Raw genomic sequence first — 16,985 nt, forward strand, 5'->3', positions numbered from 1 at the left:
AGTAAGAATTTTGGATTTGTCCTAAGAACTATTTTGTTTTTGTGAATTTAAAAGAAAGGTTCTTTTAGAGTGAATGCTTGGATTTCACTAACCCTTCTTAAAGAAGTAATTGCTACTAAAACGGCAACCTTCCATGATAAGAACTGAAGAGGGCAAGAATGCATGGGTTCAAATGGTGGTCCTATAAGTCTTCTGAGTACAATGTTAAGGTTCCATACAGGAGCTGGTGGTGCTCTAGGTGGAATAACTCTTAAGACCTTCCATGAAGGCTTTAATAACAGGAATCCTAAATAGGGAAGTATGTTGTCTGTTGTGGAGGTAAGAAGTTAGTGCTGTTAAATGTATCCCAATAGAGGAGTATGTAAGGTTTGCTTTTTGTAAATGTAGCAAGTAGGAAACAATATCCTGAACTGAAGCTTTAAGTGGGTTAATATTCTTAGGTTGACAGTAGTAGACAAAACGCTTCCATTTAGATGCATAACACTGTCTAGTTGTGGGTTTGCGTGCTTCTTTTAGAATATCCATAAACTCAGATGGAAGTTGTGAGTAGAGAAATTCTATGACTTCAGGAGCCAATCGCCAGTTTTGAGTATGCTTGGATTTAGAAGTCTGATTTGACCTCTTCTTTGAATCAACAGATCTGGTCTGTTTGGTAGCTTTTGATGTGGTACTACAGACAAATAAAACAGTGTTGTGTACCAATGTTGACGTGTCCAAGTAGCTGCTATGAGTATCATGGTGAGGGAGGTTTGTTTCATTTTTTTTATCAGAAATGGAATTAGTGGGAGAGGTGTTAAAGAGTAAGCAAATATCCCTGACTAGTTAATCCATAGAGCATTGCCCTTAGATTGAGGGTGTGGGTACCTTGATGCGAAGTTTTGGCATTTTGTGTTTTCTTTTGTGGCGAAAAGGTCTATTTCTGGGGTTCCTCCCATTTGGAAGTATTTTTTAATCACCTGTGGGTGAATCTCCCATTCATGTATTTGTTGCTGCGTCATGCTTAAGAGGTCCACGAGTTGGTTGTGTACCCCTGGGATATACTCTGCCACTAATTGAACCTGATTGTGAATTGCCCATTTCCAAATTGTTTGCGCTAGAAGAGACAATTGAGATGAATGTGTCTACCCCCCGCTTTTGCAGATAATACATTGTTGTCATATTGTCTGTTTTTAGTAACACTGTCTTGTGTGTGATTTGTGTTTGAAAGGCTTTAAGCGCGAGGAACACTGCTAGTAATTTCAAGTGATTTAGATGATAAGTCTGTTGGATTGCATCCCATTGTCCCTGTATAGTGAGGTTGTTGAGATGAGCTCCCCAACTTATCATTGACGCATCTGTTGTGATTAAGGTCTGAGGCACAGGGTCCTGAAAGCGCCACCCTTTTGATAGGTTGTTGGGATTCCCCTATTGCAGAGAGTGGTAAGTTTGGCGGTCCAACGACACTAGATCTTGAATATGACCCTGTGCCTGAGACCATTGTTGCGAGAGAGACTGCTGTAGTGGTCTCATGTTTAGGCGTGCATTAGGTACTATCGCTATGCATGATGCCATCATACCCAATAGTTTCATGATCAACTTCACTTTGTAAGTGTGGTTGTATTGCAGTTGAGATATGAGATCGTGAAAAGCTTGAATTCTCGCTGGGTTTCGGGTATGCTAAAGCTGAATGAGTGTTCAGAATTGCTCCCAGATACTGTTGTATTTGTGCTGGCTGCACGTGAGATTTGTGATAAATGATTGTATATCCTAGGTTGTGTAGAGTGTCCACTGTATACTGCGTGTGCTGTTGACAGGTTTGAATTGTACTGGCTTTTATGAGCCAGTGGTCCAGATACAGAAAGACATGTATGTGTTGTCTTCCGAGGACTGCTGCAACCACTGCTAGTCATTTGGTAAATACCCTTGGTGCTGTTGTTACTCCGAAGGGTAGTACGTTGATTTAGTAATGCTTTCCTGCTATTAGAGATCTTAGATATTTTCGATGTGCTGGATGTATTGGAATGTGAAAATAAACATCTTTGAGATCTAATGCTGTCATGTAATCTTGATTTTGTAAAAGGGGAATGACATATTGTAGAGTGACCATATGAAAGTGCTCAGAAAGTATGTATAGATTGAGGGGTCTGAGAGTACCATCCTTTTTTGGTATGAGGAAGTATAGTGAATATACTCCTGACCCTTGTTGGGATACAGGTACCATCTCTGTGGCTCCTTTGAGCAGTAGTGATTTAACTTCTTGTTTCAATAAAATTAGATGCTCCTGAGTTAGTTTGTATGAACAAGGTGGAATGAATGTTTGGTGGAGTGGAAATGAGTTCTAGACAATACATATGTTGGATAATTGTCAAAACCCACTGATCTGTAGTGATGTTGTGCTATTGTGAATAGAACTTTACCAGTCTTCCTCGTACAGGAGATGTGTGGTCTCTGGGGATGTTGAGAAAGTCACTCTTTTGATTGTGAGGCTCCTCTAGAGGTGGAGGGTTTACCTCTCCCTATATTGTTGGGTCCTCCATAGGAGCCTCCAAATGATCCTTTAGTATAAAATTGTGAGGATAGTTTTTGTTGGGAGGTTGCGGTCTCTGTAGCTGATGGTTTGAAACCCCCTCTAAATTGTGGTCTACGAAAAGTACATCTGGTGGATATGATACGTAACACCCCATGGCTTTAGCTGTTCCTGAATATTTTTTAAGTTTGTCTGTAGTTTTGTCTACGTCAGGGCCAAATAAGTGTTGCTAAATGAAAAGGCATGTTTAGTACTGCCAGTTGTATTTCAGGTTTGAAACCTGAACATCTTAACCGGGCATGTTGCCTAATAAGTATGCTGGTATTACTTGATCTAGCTGCTGTATCAGCTGCATCCATAGCAGATCTAATAGTGTTATTAGATATTGTTTGCCCTTCATTTACTATCTGCTGTCCTCTTTTTTGATGTTCTGGAAGGAGGTTTTGTAATAGCTCTTCCATTTCATCCCAGTGTGCTCCGTCATATCTAGCCAAAGGAGCTTGTGAATTGGCTATTCTCCAATGATTTGCAGCTTGTGAGGCTACTCTTTTCCCAGCTGCAACTATTTTCCTGCTTTATTTATCTGGAGGAGGGGCATCTCCTGTGGACGGACTGTTAGCCCTTTTTCTTGCTGCACCAACTACAATTAAATCAGGAGGTAATTGGGCTTTTATAAACACAGGGTGTGAGGGTGATGGTTTATATTTTCTATCTACTCTAGGAGTGATAATCCTAGCTTTAACTGGCTCTTGAAAAATATCAAAAGCATGTCTGAGCATTCCTGGAAGCATGGGAAGACATGCATATTGCTTATGTGTTGATGCTAGTGTATCAAAAAGGAAATCTTGCTCTATCTGATCTGTATGCGTTTGTACATTATGATAGGCTCAGCTCTAGCCACTACTTGATTATATGCAGTAGTGTCTTCTGGTGATGAGGGTCTGACAGGACATAGATGTGGGTCATTTGGTAGAATAGAATCAGAGTCATATGTATCGCATGGATCTGTACCCTTCTGGTCATCACTAAGATCATCCCTATGTGGTGAAATTGAGAATGCATGTGGTGATAATTATTCTTCACGTGTCTTTTTTAATGTGCATTTTTCTCCGTTTAGCGTCCATCACCTCTAAAATAGGCTGTATGTCCATGGATTCCTGGGTAGGAGTAGTTTCTTTACTACCTATGGCTTTTGACTCTGAAAGTTTGTGTTTTGAGCAAACTGAACACATCGGCTCCGAAGATGTTGATTTTTTCGGCTCTGAAGATGTGCTTTCGGATTTTCAGCTTGATCCCGAGACTGGTGTAGGAGTCTGTTGGTCGATGCTGAATGCACTTTAGTCTTCAATCTCGGTGCCTAACCTGAAGGTTGGTCATCTGGACTTTCTTTTCAAATCCGACCATGGCCCAAAGGCAGTGGAGGATCGACGACTAGTGCTGAAGTCTTTTCAGTCATTTTTGTGTGGTGCGATGGGGCAGTTGAACTCACGTACTGCGCCGCAGGCATATAGAGGGTGTCATCATCGGAGTGTTCTTCGGAGTCTGAGTCTTGGATGGAAAAGACTGCCCCTTGTTGAACTTCTTCTTGGGCATGTTCTTCTCTGAAAATGTCCTGTGTCTCTTCTGTGGATTTCAATGCCATTTCAAGACGATGAGCTCCACGGTCCAGAAGAGTCTTTTTAGACTGAAAAGATCCGCAGGTGTCACAATTCTCTTCTTGATGGTCTGGAGAAAGACAGATTATACACGGAATGTTGATCGGTTTATGGAGATTTAACGTGACACTGAGGACGGAATCGAAACAGAGTTAGTTCCATCAGATTTACAATGAAGTATTCCCTCAAAGGGCGTTGCCCTTGTAAGAGTGAGAAATTCGACCCTGATTGTCTAAATCAGATCGAGCATAAATGGAAACATGATTGAAAACAATACCGACGATATTATAGAGAAGACAGAATAAGTTCAGAATTACTGAACCAAGATTCACCGGATTGAGAGGAAACACGTCCAAACAAGATAGTGGAAAGAAAACAATCTAACAAAGGACTAGATGCCCATGCGCACTATTACTGAGGAGTCACTCGATCTTGTGACTCGAAAAGCTTCTATGAAGAAAAACAACTTGTAACAGTCCAAGCCCAACACTAGAAAGCGGACTTATGCACAGCATGCGTATCTACAGCTACACATGCCATCGAACCTAAAAATACAAAACCAGTGAATGCGGATCACACCTTCCAACAACTCACAATGTGCAACACCACGACACAGATCACAACACAGCCCATCGCATGGCATCATGCCACACATCACACTGAACCACAACCTAAAATACTATCACATCCCTAGCCACATCACACTGGATAACACCATCCCTAACCACAACATGGTGTTCCATGTTACACTGCGTCACACCATACCATACAATACCATACCACACCACAACACATCGCAGTCCACAACGTCCTTAAAACCATACTATGAAATATAAAACTCCTGAAAATGCTGCATCACATAACAGTGTACCACATCGCACACACCATTATTTCACATTACATCATGCAACCACCCCATCACACTGCGCCACTGTGAATTAAACTATGAAACAACTGGCAGCACCACACAGAGACTTAGATGTGAAAAGATCAGCTCTTATGCGATGACATCCAGTTGCTTATATGAGAAGCAGAATAAAAGACTTCTTGTAAACTACATTTTAGACATGTAAGGGTTGTGTTTTTGCATTATCTAGAGGACTATGTTTTGGTGTCTTTAACTAGATGACCTAGAAGTGCAGCATGACTAACAGTCCAGCAATGTTGCACAGTGGATGGGTCCTCATGACATTAGGCTTGCTGGGTAGTGGGGAGGATCGCTGAGACAGTTCTTAAGGCCACTGGGACTGCCAGTCCAGTAGCACACTAGACTATGAGGTTCAACAGTTGCATACAGTCTCAACACCACACATCAGTGAGCGCTAATTAAAGAATCTGAAGGTGCATGTTAGCACATCACGATCCAAATATAAAGCACACATCTCTTATTGCCTATTCTGGCATGTGCTGGCATTAAGCCTCAAGCACAGTCTCTTTCCTTTAGACATTATGGTGAATGCCCAGAATCCGACGCTATTCAGATGGAAAAAGCGCACAGAGAACGTTAGCGAGAACACAGTCGTCAATGAAAACATACAGGGTAATACCTACTAAACTAAATAATTTCGGGATCGGACAGCACAAATAAAGAAGAGGTTTGAACATGCAGATGGGCTGTGGGTCACACAGCCTAACCTCCCATAAGAGTATTTTTAAGAAGGATCAAATATTCATTGGACCTCTCAAACATCTAACCGATGTAAGAGGCAGCTGAAAATGTGGACGATACACAATACAAATAAAACACACAGCACAACACAAAACTTAGACAGGATATCCACTGACTCTCCCAATGGATTCTCCATTTCATGGGATTGCTGTTTACTTTCATTATTTCGTCTCCAGCGATGAAGGCAAATAGGGGGCCCTCCAGTAAGAGACATACTAACATGGCTTTGTGAGAGACACTCTTCTGAAGGACTTTCCCTGTCAGTAGGAGAGCAGACCTTTGTTGTCAAGGTTTAAGCAACTTCCCCCCAGGAATGTCATAGTATGATTGATAGCTTCAGGGTTAATGTCCACTTTGCCCTACCCAGGTTGAACAACATTCAAGGCTAGGCTTGCTAGATGCAGCAGGATCTAGTTAGCTCTGTAATACTCCATGCTTTCGAATGAATCCACATTTATAGGATTGAAAAGTCTTAGACGCAATAATGACAACCTACTTTTGTGGTAACTCTTTTATATCCTATGCTTTTGGGACATGGCCCTTCCACCTTCCTTTAATTTCCATCTTGGCACTGAAAATAGTTTTGTGATGGCGGGAGAGGAGTGCAGTGCACTGAGACTGCAGTGTGACAAATTAGGCCGAGCCTAAAAGTGGATGCAGTCTCCCACTTCCAGCCTTACTATGAAGTTCTTATAGTGCTAGTAATGGGGCACCCGTTCTCTAGTGCCATTCTATGGAAAGATTTCCTGTTTGTATGCTGGAAGTACTAGGAATACAGGATTATCTACATAAGGAACTGATTCTTAATCGCGTCTCAATTCAGTAACTGCTTCCAAACATCAAGACACAGTTTCACCGAGCTTAGCATGAACTGGGGTACCGAGTGCTGTCTAGGGTCTTCCTTACAACAGCATATATCACTTTGCTTTGGCCATGCCCCTCTTCTTTTCCAAATAGTCAGTGGAAGGACCTGCACGATCAACAATGTCAAGTTTCAGGACAAAGGAACCTAAAGCTACTCCTTGGGAATGTCTGGTGCCATGTAAGTTCCCACTTAAAAACACCCCACCACAAAGACACACAACCTAACACACACATGCAACTGGATCTTGGCAAAGAAATCTATGAGGAAAAAAAAGAAACAAAAAAAATCACTCCACAGCGGTAGTCTTAGTGAAAGCAGAGGCCGAAACAAGAGTGTCAAACAAGCTGACTTGTTCTAACTGTGTGCCCATTACAACCAGTCCACGACATTCCTAAAACATTTGCCATGAGTGCCATCATAGTCAGGCAACTCCTTTAGAGGGCAACCAGTGTACAGGGCACCCAGAACCAAGGTACTAGCACCCTAGGAGATTTTAATCCCAAGAGATTTCTCGGAGTCATGTTTTCTAATAGCATATCACACTCAAAAATGATGTTTGAATTCTGCGAACCCATAGATCCTTGAGTGGAGGAACAAATCCTTCCTTCCGTCGCTTCATACTGTTACAAGATTTGACAACAGCAACAAAAAATAGAACATTCTCAAGGCAGGGTCTATGTTTTAGCAACAAGCTCATGCATAGTGGTCATGGCAAGGGATGGACCAGAAGTGACCACTAGCAGTTAATTTGGGGCTTCAAGAAGCCCCATCATCCTTTCTAGAACTAGATTCTATTCACATTGTATTAATGCCCTTGCCTCTTTAGTACCCCCAGTAGTCATTGTTTAGTATCTGCTTGGAACTAGGAATCCTCCAGTTGCACTCTTTAGGTATCTGACATACTGTGACGTTACCAAACAGTGAAAATGGGATTCAGCTGCAGTACCGGTAGGTCGCCCCAGTATTGTCCTGTAGCAATTCTGGGTATCCCCAGTATTTATGGTAGGGTTTACTAAGAATTACCCTTGGTGGAAGGCTTTCGTGCACCTTAGGACGTCTACTGGTGCACCCTGTGAGGTTCTTCCACCTGAATGTAAAGGCAACTCGTCATTGTATAACATGAAAAAAGTCGCTTCAGTGGGGATTCTCTGGGCATAAATCCTTTCAACATGCCTTTTTATGTCCAACAGTGAAGGTCCTTAACCTGAGACACGCCATCGGTGCAACGTGCCACATCAAAAACCCTGACAAGAAAGAGAAGTACAGAAGGAGAATGAACCAAGTGTGTGCAACTTAGGCACAGAAAGCAGTGCCTGTGGAAAACAGAATGTGAAATCTGAACCTCTCGTGTCCTGCAGTCTTTGAAACCTGCCTGGTGTGGTAGAGTGCAGTGGAAAAGCCACAGAACAAGGGAGAAACCTCCCCTAAGAGATCCTCAAAAGAAAACAATGTGGATTAAACAACGTCTCTCCAATCTGCACGGGGTCGGTGCAGGGTTTCTGAGTAGGCATGACAGGGTTGGCTCCTGTGCTTGGGTGCAATCGTACATTCGCTGTGTTATCGCCTTGCTTGCTCTCTAAAACTACCACTTACATTACACGTGGAGGACTGAAGCAGGGGAGAGGTCATCTTAATAGAGGGATTACAGCGATGCAAGAAAAGTCACAAATCCATGATGTCGAGTAGCACATCATAGGGCAGAGGCACTCAAACACCACACATCCTTCCAAAACAAACTGATACCTCCACTGCCCTATTAATATATGTTGGATTGTTTTGGGGAGATCTCAAACCTTTTGCAATGTATCTGACAACTTGATATTTCTTTTAAATAATCATTTAATAAAGAGGAAAGAATCCATGCTTTAAAGAAACCATGTCCCAATAAAAAGTTCTATGAATCGGACCCTTTCGGAAATGAGGTGAAAGCTGATCAGTTATTAGGGTGGTTCCAAGCCTCCTGCTCCGTTCTTCGCCAATTTTCTGGGCATACCTCGTCCGTGACTGGTTGGCATGCATCCTGTGTAAATCTGTGGGCAAAGTGTGCTTTCCAGATCACCAGTCCTTCCCGTACATGAGACGGCCTCCCGGCAGCCGTCATCCGCCTTCATCACCTCACGGCTAAAATCCACCACCACAAGCACCGACATCCGGAGCCTGGAATCCATGATTGACGGGGGGTCTCGGTGACAGCAGAGCTGCAGAATCAGAGTGAACCATGCTGACAAAAGGAGGGGGGTGAGAGGAGTCAGCAAGGCGGGCACTAACTGATGTTCCCACCTTTTAGTGTTTTACAAGTCACGGGCCCCAGCTTGGTCATAAAATTCTTCTGTCTCCACTGAGCATGGAAACCTTCAGAGATCTTGAATTCAGCCTAAAAAGGGAGAGGAGAGATGGAAATAAACGTCTGAATCACAAATCATTACATCTGCACCGCGTCCAAGTTCTGGTTAACTATGTGCTTCTTTCGGTTTCACATTTAGGAGAGGCAGAAAACCGAAAGTTGCTATAGGCAGGTCTGTATTGACATGGCTGGAATGTACAGAGGACATGACAAAGCAGGGAATGATCTACAGTGAATAACGCGAGCGTGAGTTGGTGTGAAGAGAAACAAATAGGATGGATGTCAAGGTTACCTGTAGTTTTTCAAACACCTTCTTTTTAGGCTTCAGCTCCTCATCTGGTTGGCCATTCTCATATCCTTCCACAAAGACACGTTCTCCGGGAGCAGCGCCCTCTGGGGGATCCAGGGGCTCCACTTGCCTGTTTTCCCCATCTCTGTGAAACAATATATGAAGTAGTAAGAGAGCCGCTAAGAGACTGAGGGATGTGCAACAAAACTAGAAGGCAAAAGAGGGGAAAAAGAGAGGCTGGACATTAGGACATGAGCAGCTCCAACGAGAAAGACTGAGCACAAGGATCAGACCTCCAGAAAACCACCAAGGCAATAAACCAAACACAAAAATCGCAAAAATCTTAACACAGAATTATGGCAATATTAATGAGGATTTAGGTTACTGTGAATAATCTATCAGGCACGGCCTCCTAATTCTGAACACAGCCCCCTCCCTAAACCAATGCCACTTACGTCGAGGCACACAGCAGCATCGCCTGGGATTCCACCCCACGCATCTTTTGGGGTTTGAGGTTGCACAACAAAACCACCATCCTGTCCTGGAGCTGCTCAGCAGGGACATACTGGACCAGGCCACTAACTACTGTGCGCGGCTGTGCCTCTCCCACGTCTATCGTCTCCACGTACAGGCTGTCGGCATCAGGGTGCTATCAAAAGAAGAAAAAGTCAGATTGAACAGTTGTTAGATCATTTGTAGCATTTAAAAAGACCCCTACTATCATCAGTGGACACTGCTGATGTTTCAGACACTGTTTCATTAGATGATTAAAAACCCTGGCCAAGGATATTTCCAAAAGGTGCATCCCTACCTTCCCAACAGCAATCACTTTTCCTACACGGATATCCAGGCGTGATGGCTCTGCGTCTTCAGGATTTGAGTTCTTGCTGGGTGCCTTCATGGCAGGCTCTATGCAAGGAGAAAATTGGATATGTTGTTACCCAGCCCTTTTAAAGTCAAAACATTCAGAGTATAAGAGTGCTGGCTGTGAGGATCCTGGCAGTGCATATTCCAGGGACGCAGTCCAGGAACATAATTCATGAAGCAGCCAGGAGAGTGCAAAGGGCACCACAGAGTACTGAGAATGGCGAAAGGGCTCCAGGGGAACCCCAGTGTATACGTACTAGGCAGTGGTACTCACATAGAACCAAAGCCTCAAGCGGAGTACAAAGGGGCTTACGAAATCACAATAGCCAATCTCTAATTATAGTGTCTCACAGAGAATCAGAGCATACGGACCCTAAACAGGAGCACCCCTGGAGAACCACATTTTGGGTGTTGGACACAAAGAAATAACAGAGAATCATAGAGGCCATAGTCTGGGAAGTGGGATTCCATGGAGAATCTTGGAATCCCACTTCCCAGGCCATGGGTTAAATGGCTCGCAGAGAAGCACACAGTCTAAGCACTGGGAAGAGTGTACAATTAAAAAAATGACCAGGGGGCACTGGCTAGAGGGGCTCAGAAGGAACCACGGAGTCCAGACACAGAGCACAGGGTTCACATATACCCAAGGGGCCCAGGCACAGACCAGAGAGGATCACAAGGAACCACTACAAGTACAGGGCATAGAGGCTGACAAAGTTGAAGCAGTGGCAAGAGGGCCTCATGCAGTTGAAGGCCTCTAGTAGTTGACATTGATGTTCTGCTCAAATCCTTTGAGGGAAACTGAAGAAATGATGTTGAGCTTCCATTGGGAGGACAGAGGTGTTCTGACCCAACACCCTGTGCTATCCCATTTGCCTACCCTCACCCCCTCAGAAAGGACCAAAGTCCAGGCAATGGCTAGAGTGGCCTGTGGGAACTAGGCATCGGCACAGTAGTCCCCGAAAGAGCAAATTTAAAGCAATGAGTTGGGCCACACAGAAAACTGCAAAATAAAGTCCATCCCTGATATTCTTGATCGCCACACTGGAAATCAGTCAACTAGTTACATTTGTGATGGAGATTTCTAACTACAAATTCCTCACCTTGTGAATTTCCCAAGTGCCAGACTGGACCAGGATCATTTTAACAGTAATTCCCTCATATGTTGGTAGGTGGTGTCATGCAGCACCAGGTTTGGACCATCCCACCTCGGATGTTACATCGAGGCCTCAATATATGCGGCACCTCTGTGCGCTGACATCAGTTCCATTCTTCCTATGCAGATCCGAAGGTCCTTTGAATCCAGTCAGTTGGACAGAATTTCTTTTCCTCAAAATATATCCAGTGTCCAAGGGATGTGCCCTCCAACACTACATGGTTTAAGCCTGGCAAAGACCGTAGTCAGTCGGATGTTGGTAACAGACACAAAATGTCAGTCTCTTGGTTCCAGCATGACTCGAGGTTGTGCAGCTGCCACGCAAAGATGAACAAGAAAGCCACTTGTGACAGCAAAGCCAAGCTTTCCAATGCAGAACTTTTGAGGAAGCCAAATAAGGCTAGGCAATGCTGGCTGAGATAGTCTGACTTGGCATGTAAAGATCCTGCCAGGTGCTGAGTGACTAGGGAGAAGCCATGAGCGTTCAGCTATCTGCAAAGAGTTACAGCCTCCTGACATAGTACCCATGAACCCGTGACAACCTGTTTTTGTAGTACCTGCACCTGTACCCATTCTTCCTTGATGGTAGGGAGGAAAGCCCTCAGTGCCAAGTCAATCACCATAACTCTAACAAGTTGATGTGGAGACGGTATTCTGTGGGAGACCAGAGTCCTCTTATATCCACATTTCCCAGAAGACTTCTCCAACCCAGTAATGATGCATCTGTCATATATGGTGGAGAAGGGTCTAGCCATGGTTCTAACTGTGGTAGACGAGCTACCACTGCAGATCTTTTGCAGTCTCCTTTGACACCCGGATGGAGTCTGGGAGTTTTTTTTGGTGCCGATCCCAGTGAGACTTCAGATTCCACATCAGCACCTGCAAGTGCTACCTGGCGTAGACCACTAGCAAGATGGAGGAGGCCAGGAAGCCACAGAGTTGCTCTCACCAAAACCCTAAGCTAGGTCTGAAACATCAGGTAGTAGCAAGAATGTTCTGGATTCTTTGATGCGGGCTTTTGAAATGTTCAGGTTGCTAATGCAATATGCAAAACAATCTGAAACAATATGTTCAAACAGGGAGCAGAACAACAAGTTTACCCACAGTTAACCATGCGGTTTCTTGGGCCTAATGTTTCTAAATCCATTGCTCTTATGCTGTCTGGGTCTGGTACTTAAGCCAAATTAAAAAATAACGTAGGTGTTCAAAAGTAGGTCAGAACCATTTAGACACTGCACTTCTCAAGGAGTCTGAAAACCTTCCTGCAAATCTTACCACCTCAAACCAGTTAAGAGAAATTCCACTCTGTTCATGTTGTTCTTACAACATGATGAGTAGTCGCGTGGAACAGGAAGCCGTCATCAAATTCTAAGAAGGCACACACTGTATGTCCATTCTCACTGACACAAAAGTCTACCACATACAAGAGGTCAAGAAACTGGCCCAGGGCATACTATAAGCTCTACAAGAATGTATAGGATCACTTTCTCAAAGACAACGACAGAATTAATGGCATCTATAGTAGCTATTTCAGCTCTAGAATGGATGGATGGAGATTGCCCAGAACAAGATGATTAAGTCTTACTCTGTTTGGATACTTCTGGGTACGCTGCACTGATGAGTTTTCTCATCTCCGGGGTTTTGAACTTCTCTCTTATCGGGTCCAACATCTTGTTCAGGGCGACTTCAAGAGAGGACTTTAGATCCCCAGGATGCACAACCTGCCATCAACGAGAGAAGGAATGATGGGAATTAATCAAATACCAACCAACTAATACAGAATGCACAAGAAAAGGGCCTGCACATATTAAAATGCAAGCAACAGAGAGCACAAGTCCAATGCATCAAGAACAAACCAGAAGAGAACCTGGACAAACCAATGACGTGGTAAAACACATGGGAGGACTTGCCCATGATACAGCGTGGACCAGAACACTGACAGACAAAGGACAGTCAGTGATATGCATGCCATTAATATTATGATATAGATTTACCTGCTCAGCAAAGTCTTTTTCTAGCTCTTCATAGTTGATGTAGGTCTTATTTCCTCCCCATTTTTCATCTCTCAGAATGACAAACTCTAGAAGACGAGAGGACGGAGTTAAGGTTACAGGATGTGCTGGATGATACCCCCCCCCCTTTTCCCCATGGCACATGCTTGCTAACCAGAATCCCCAGCTGCACACAAGGCGATTTTGGGATGGACTGTTCTATGATCACACATCATCGTACCCACCCAGAGACGTCAAACTGCACCACAGCTATGTATTTAAATAGTAAAACGATATACAGAGAAGAGATTCAAAACGTTCTCATAACATAAAAACAGATCAGGGACATCAGCATCCCCACCCCTCCCCACTTTGATTACAGCAGGGAGAGCAGCCCCATAAAAAGCTTGCGTTTCTGATAGAATATCTCATACTTTCCTTTCAAAAGCCTTCCGCAGGAAGAGCACGTATATGGAGGAACTCACCCGATTTAAGTGGAAAGAGCACATGTTTTATGAATGACAGCACACCATTGTTCTCCACGTTTCCAGGCTCACAGAATGCCTTCTTCAGCTTCTTCTTCACATCCTCGGCCCCGTCCAGGAGATCTATCTTGGAATCCTGCTCTCGATCAGAAATGAAGTAGCTCCTTAAGAATAATCAGCAAGGCAAAGATTTTTCCACCACAAGACCCTCTAAAGCACCAAATGCACCAGACAGAAATCCTCAAAGCACTTGATAAAATAATACCCCATACCATTTAAAAGTGACTTATCGACAGTGTTGAAGGACAGAATCTCGCTAACTATGCCCAACAACAGAAACAAGAGTAGCACACCATCTTTGGTGCCCAACTAGACACCGTAGTACATGGACAAATACCTTGAACTAGGTGATATCCACTTTGTATTACACCAACCACAAAGGTATACCACTAACAGACATAAAACACCACACCCCATCGCAAGGTCCCATCCATCAGAGAGAAAAAGAACAGTGCATTCTGCTACTGAATAACCAACCCAGAGATAGGCAAACATCCTGCCTCTTTCTGCCTGTTGAAAGATAAACTGAAGTCCAAAGTCATCCATATCTGGGCCTGCTACATTACCAATGGTAAAAAGTGAGTAGTAGCTCAAATCAAAGGCACTTAGAACAATTGCCAAAAACTAAATATGGGAATCAGTCACAGAAATACATCTTGATCACATCATTCCAAAACCCTCCAAATTGGATTTTTAAGAAACACCCCTTGGCCCAAAAACCAAAGTGTTATATCCTTCTCCCTTTTAACACCCGCCCCACCCAATAACTCAATTCTGTACGCACCTCTTCAGAGGAGCTCATTTTTGTGCCAGTGAGCCCTGGTACCATTGGATTCATCAGGTGAATTCGTTTGGCATAGCCCAGCGACGGCAGACACTGTGGAACATAATCAAAACTGGGTAAATCCTTTGATTAAAAGTGTGAGATATCCTGTACTAGTGAGGAAGTGATGCAGGCTGTGAATTGACAATGATCAGCATGTTTGTCAGTAATCTGCCATTTTGCAAGTAAGAGGTGTTGTCAAGAAATCTTCTGAGAATATACAATGTCACATTAACATCCATAACTCAAACTATTTGAGAGATACTGGTTGGTTAACTCGGTGAGTTGCAATATATGTGCTTTCACAATATCAGTCAATATATATTTATGTGTAAAAATAACCATAAAAGCACATAAGGCACAATATACACAGTACATAAAATCCATAAATTAATTCATTATCAACGATATAAAAAACGATGTTTTAAATAGACAATGACATTTATATGTGACCTTAAAAAAAGCAGCTCCCCAATAGCAGCAATACGGTTAGTCAGGTCTGGAATGCCTTGATCTCAGGGCAGTACGTAAAAAACAGGAGACGGCAAATAAAACATGTACATTCGGCAAAACTGGAGGAGCTGGGAAAGCTTGAAAAAAGTTCTGGGGTTTTTAATAAAGGGATGATAAACATTTTCTTTGGAACAGTAAAATATTTACATAGGAGCACAAAATGCAGGGTATCCTGTGGAGACCTACTATCGCAGCCACAGGGCCCCAATGTTCCAGGAGGGAACCATCCACTGGGGGACACCAGGAGGTTAGGTAGCAAATTAAACCTAAACCTTTCAAAAGTAACATGTCCCGCTCGTTGAATACAAGGGTTAAATATGGCTTCATACCCTGGACAGATTTCCACAATATAAACCCCAGTACCTTTGGCTTCCTCAGCTCAATGTTTTCCTGCTTCATTGAAGCCTGTTCTAAAAGTAAGTTCCTCGACCTCTTGAGCTCTAAACAAAGCAGGGATTGGGGATTAGAAAATATATCCTCCCTGCCCACACTGACAGAGGCTGTCTTGACATAGGCAATCCAAGGGATTTTAAGTGCGTGATTGAGGGATAAACAATCTGAGAGGATCTGCCGCTTTAACTGGGAACCCACTCTGGTCCAGATCTTAACCCAGCAAAGCAACAGATGAAGGTCAGCAGGGTCTCCTATAAGGCCTACACCATGCTCATCGTGGACACAGAAAGCTGGGGGGGCTACTAGGCACCTTCAGAATACGTCTAAGAAACCCATTCTCTGCCACCTGAATCTTGTCAATACTCATGGATCCCGAGACCTCACAGCCATAAAAGGCCCTAGAGACACATTTAGCCTGGTAAAGCTTGACCAGTGTGCTCAGGGCCAGGATCGAAACCTCTGAGCAAACCCTACAACTGCACTCATGGCCTAGAGGAGTTCACCCCTCCACCCAACGATCATGGGCTTCCAGCTTTTGTTTACATCAAGCAACACCCCTGGTTAGGAAAAAGCTGGAACTTTGGCCAGTGTATGGTTTCCTAACTGGAATGTTTTAGAGCTGGTGGACCAGGGTCAGATTACCATAACATATGAATTTGAGAAAATTACCCCCAGGTCCAGGTTACTCATAAAAGCATCAAACAGACCCACTAACAGCTGCAGGCCCCTCGCGGTGCGAGCCATGAAAACAGCATTGTCTGCATAGAGCAGGACCTGGAGAGTCCTGGGACCCACTCTCGGGCAATCGGCCTTCACAGAAAGAAGAGATTTTTCCAGCCCATTGATGTAAAGGGTTAACAGAAAGGGGGCAAGAATAACCTCTGATGCACTCCCGCACTGGTGCCAAATTACTGGATACAATCTATTCCTTGTGTATATTGTACCGTAGCTGTGGTGATGGCATGCAGATCTGACAGGAGGATCACAGTATCCGAGCCAACCCTCATCGCAAGGAGCAGATTCCACAGCTTCCTGCGATTGACCCTGTCAAAGGCTGATGTGAGGTCCATGAAGGCTAAACGAAGTGGACCAGTATCGGCAACAGTGTACTTACTTATAACTAACTACAGATTTAGACACTGGTCAGTGGTTGATTTGCCCAGCCTAAAGCCATATTCCACCTCCGTAAAGATGTCATTTGTGTCTGCCCACAACATAAGCCATATAAAAGGACACTCCCAAGAACCTTCACCACTGCATCTGTCAAAGATATCAGTCGGTAACGCATGCGGTTATCCTTGTCCCACTTTTTGGAAACCTGGACTATTACAGCACTTGACCATGATGGCAAGAATCCCTCTCTCACTGC

The 16,985-nt window shown here is 43.8% G+C and overlaps 1 protein-coding gene across 2 annotated transcripts in view; it reads right to left on the reverse strand.

The window, feature by feature from the left end:
* Window positions 1-8,516: 8,516 nt before the first annotated feature.
* YARS1 (tyrosyl-tRNA synthetase 1) overlaps window positions 8,517-16,985 on the reverse strand; it is a 64,578-nt gene continuing 56,109 nt past the window's right edge. For both annotated transcript variants that reach the window (XM_069223391.1, XM_069223392.1), the window contains 8 exons: window positions 14,672-14,764; window positions 13,828-13,963; window positions 13,346-13,431; window positions 12,937-13,072; window positions 10,140-10,237; window positions 9,784-9,977; window positions 9,332-9,473; window positions 8,517-9,069 (listed from right to left, as the gene is read on the reverse strand). In XM_069223391.1, coding sequence (XP_069079492.1) covers window positions 8,959-9,069; window positions 9,332-9,473; window positions 9,784-9,977; window positions 10,140-10,237; window positions 12,937-13,072; window positions 13,346-13,431; window positions 13,828-13,963; window positions 14,672-14,764 — 996 coding nt within the window. In that variant the 3' untranslated portion in view covers window positions 8,517-8,958. The remainder of the gene's footprint in view (window positions 9,070-9,331; window positions 9,474-9,783; window positions 9,978-10,139; window positions 10,238-12,936; window positions 13,073-13,345; window positions 13,432-13,827; window positions 13,964-14,671; window positions 14,765-16,985) is intronic.

Source organism: Pleurodeles waltl, chromosome 3_1 (genome assembly GCF_031143425.1).
Source record: "Pleurodeles waltl isolate 20211129_DDA chromosome 3_1, aPleWal1.hap1.20221129, whole genome shotgun sequence".
Classification (NCBI taxonomy): Eukaryota; Metazoa; Chordata; class Amphibia; order Caudata; family Salamandridae; genus Pleurodeles; species Pleurodeles waltl.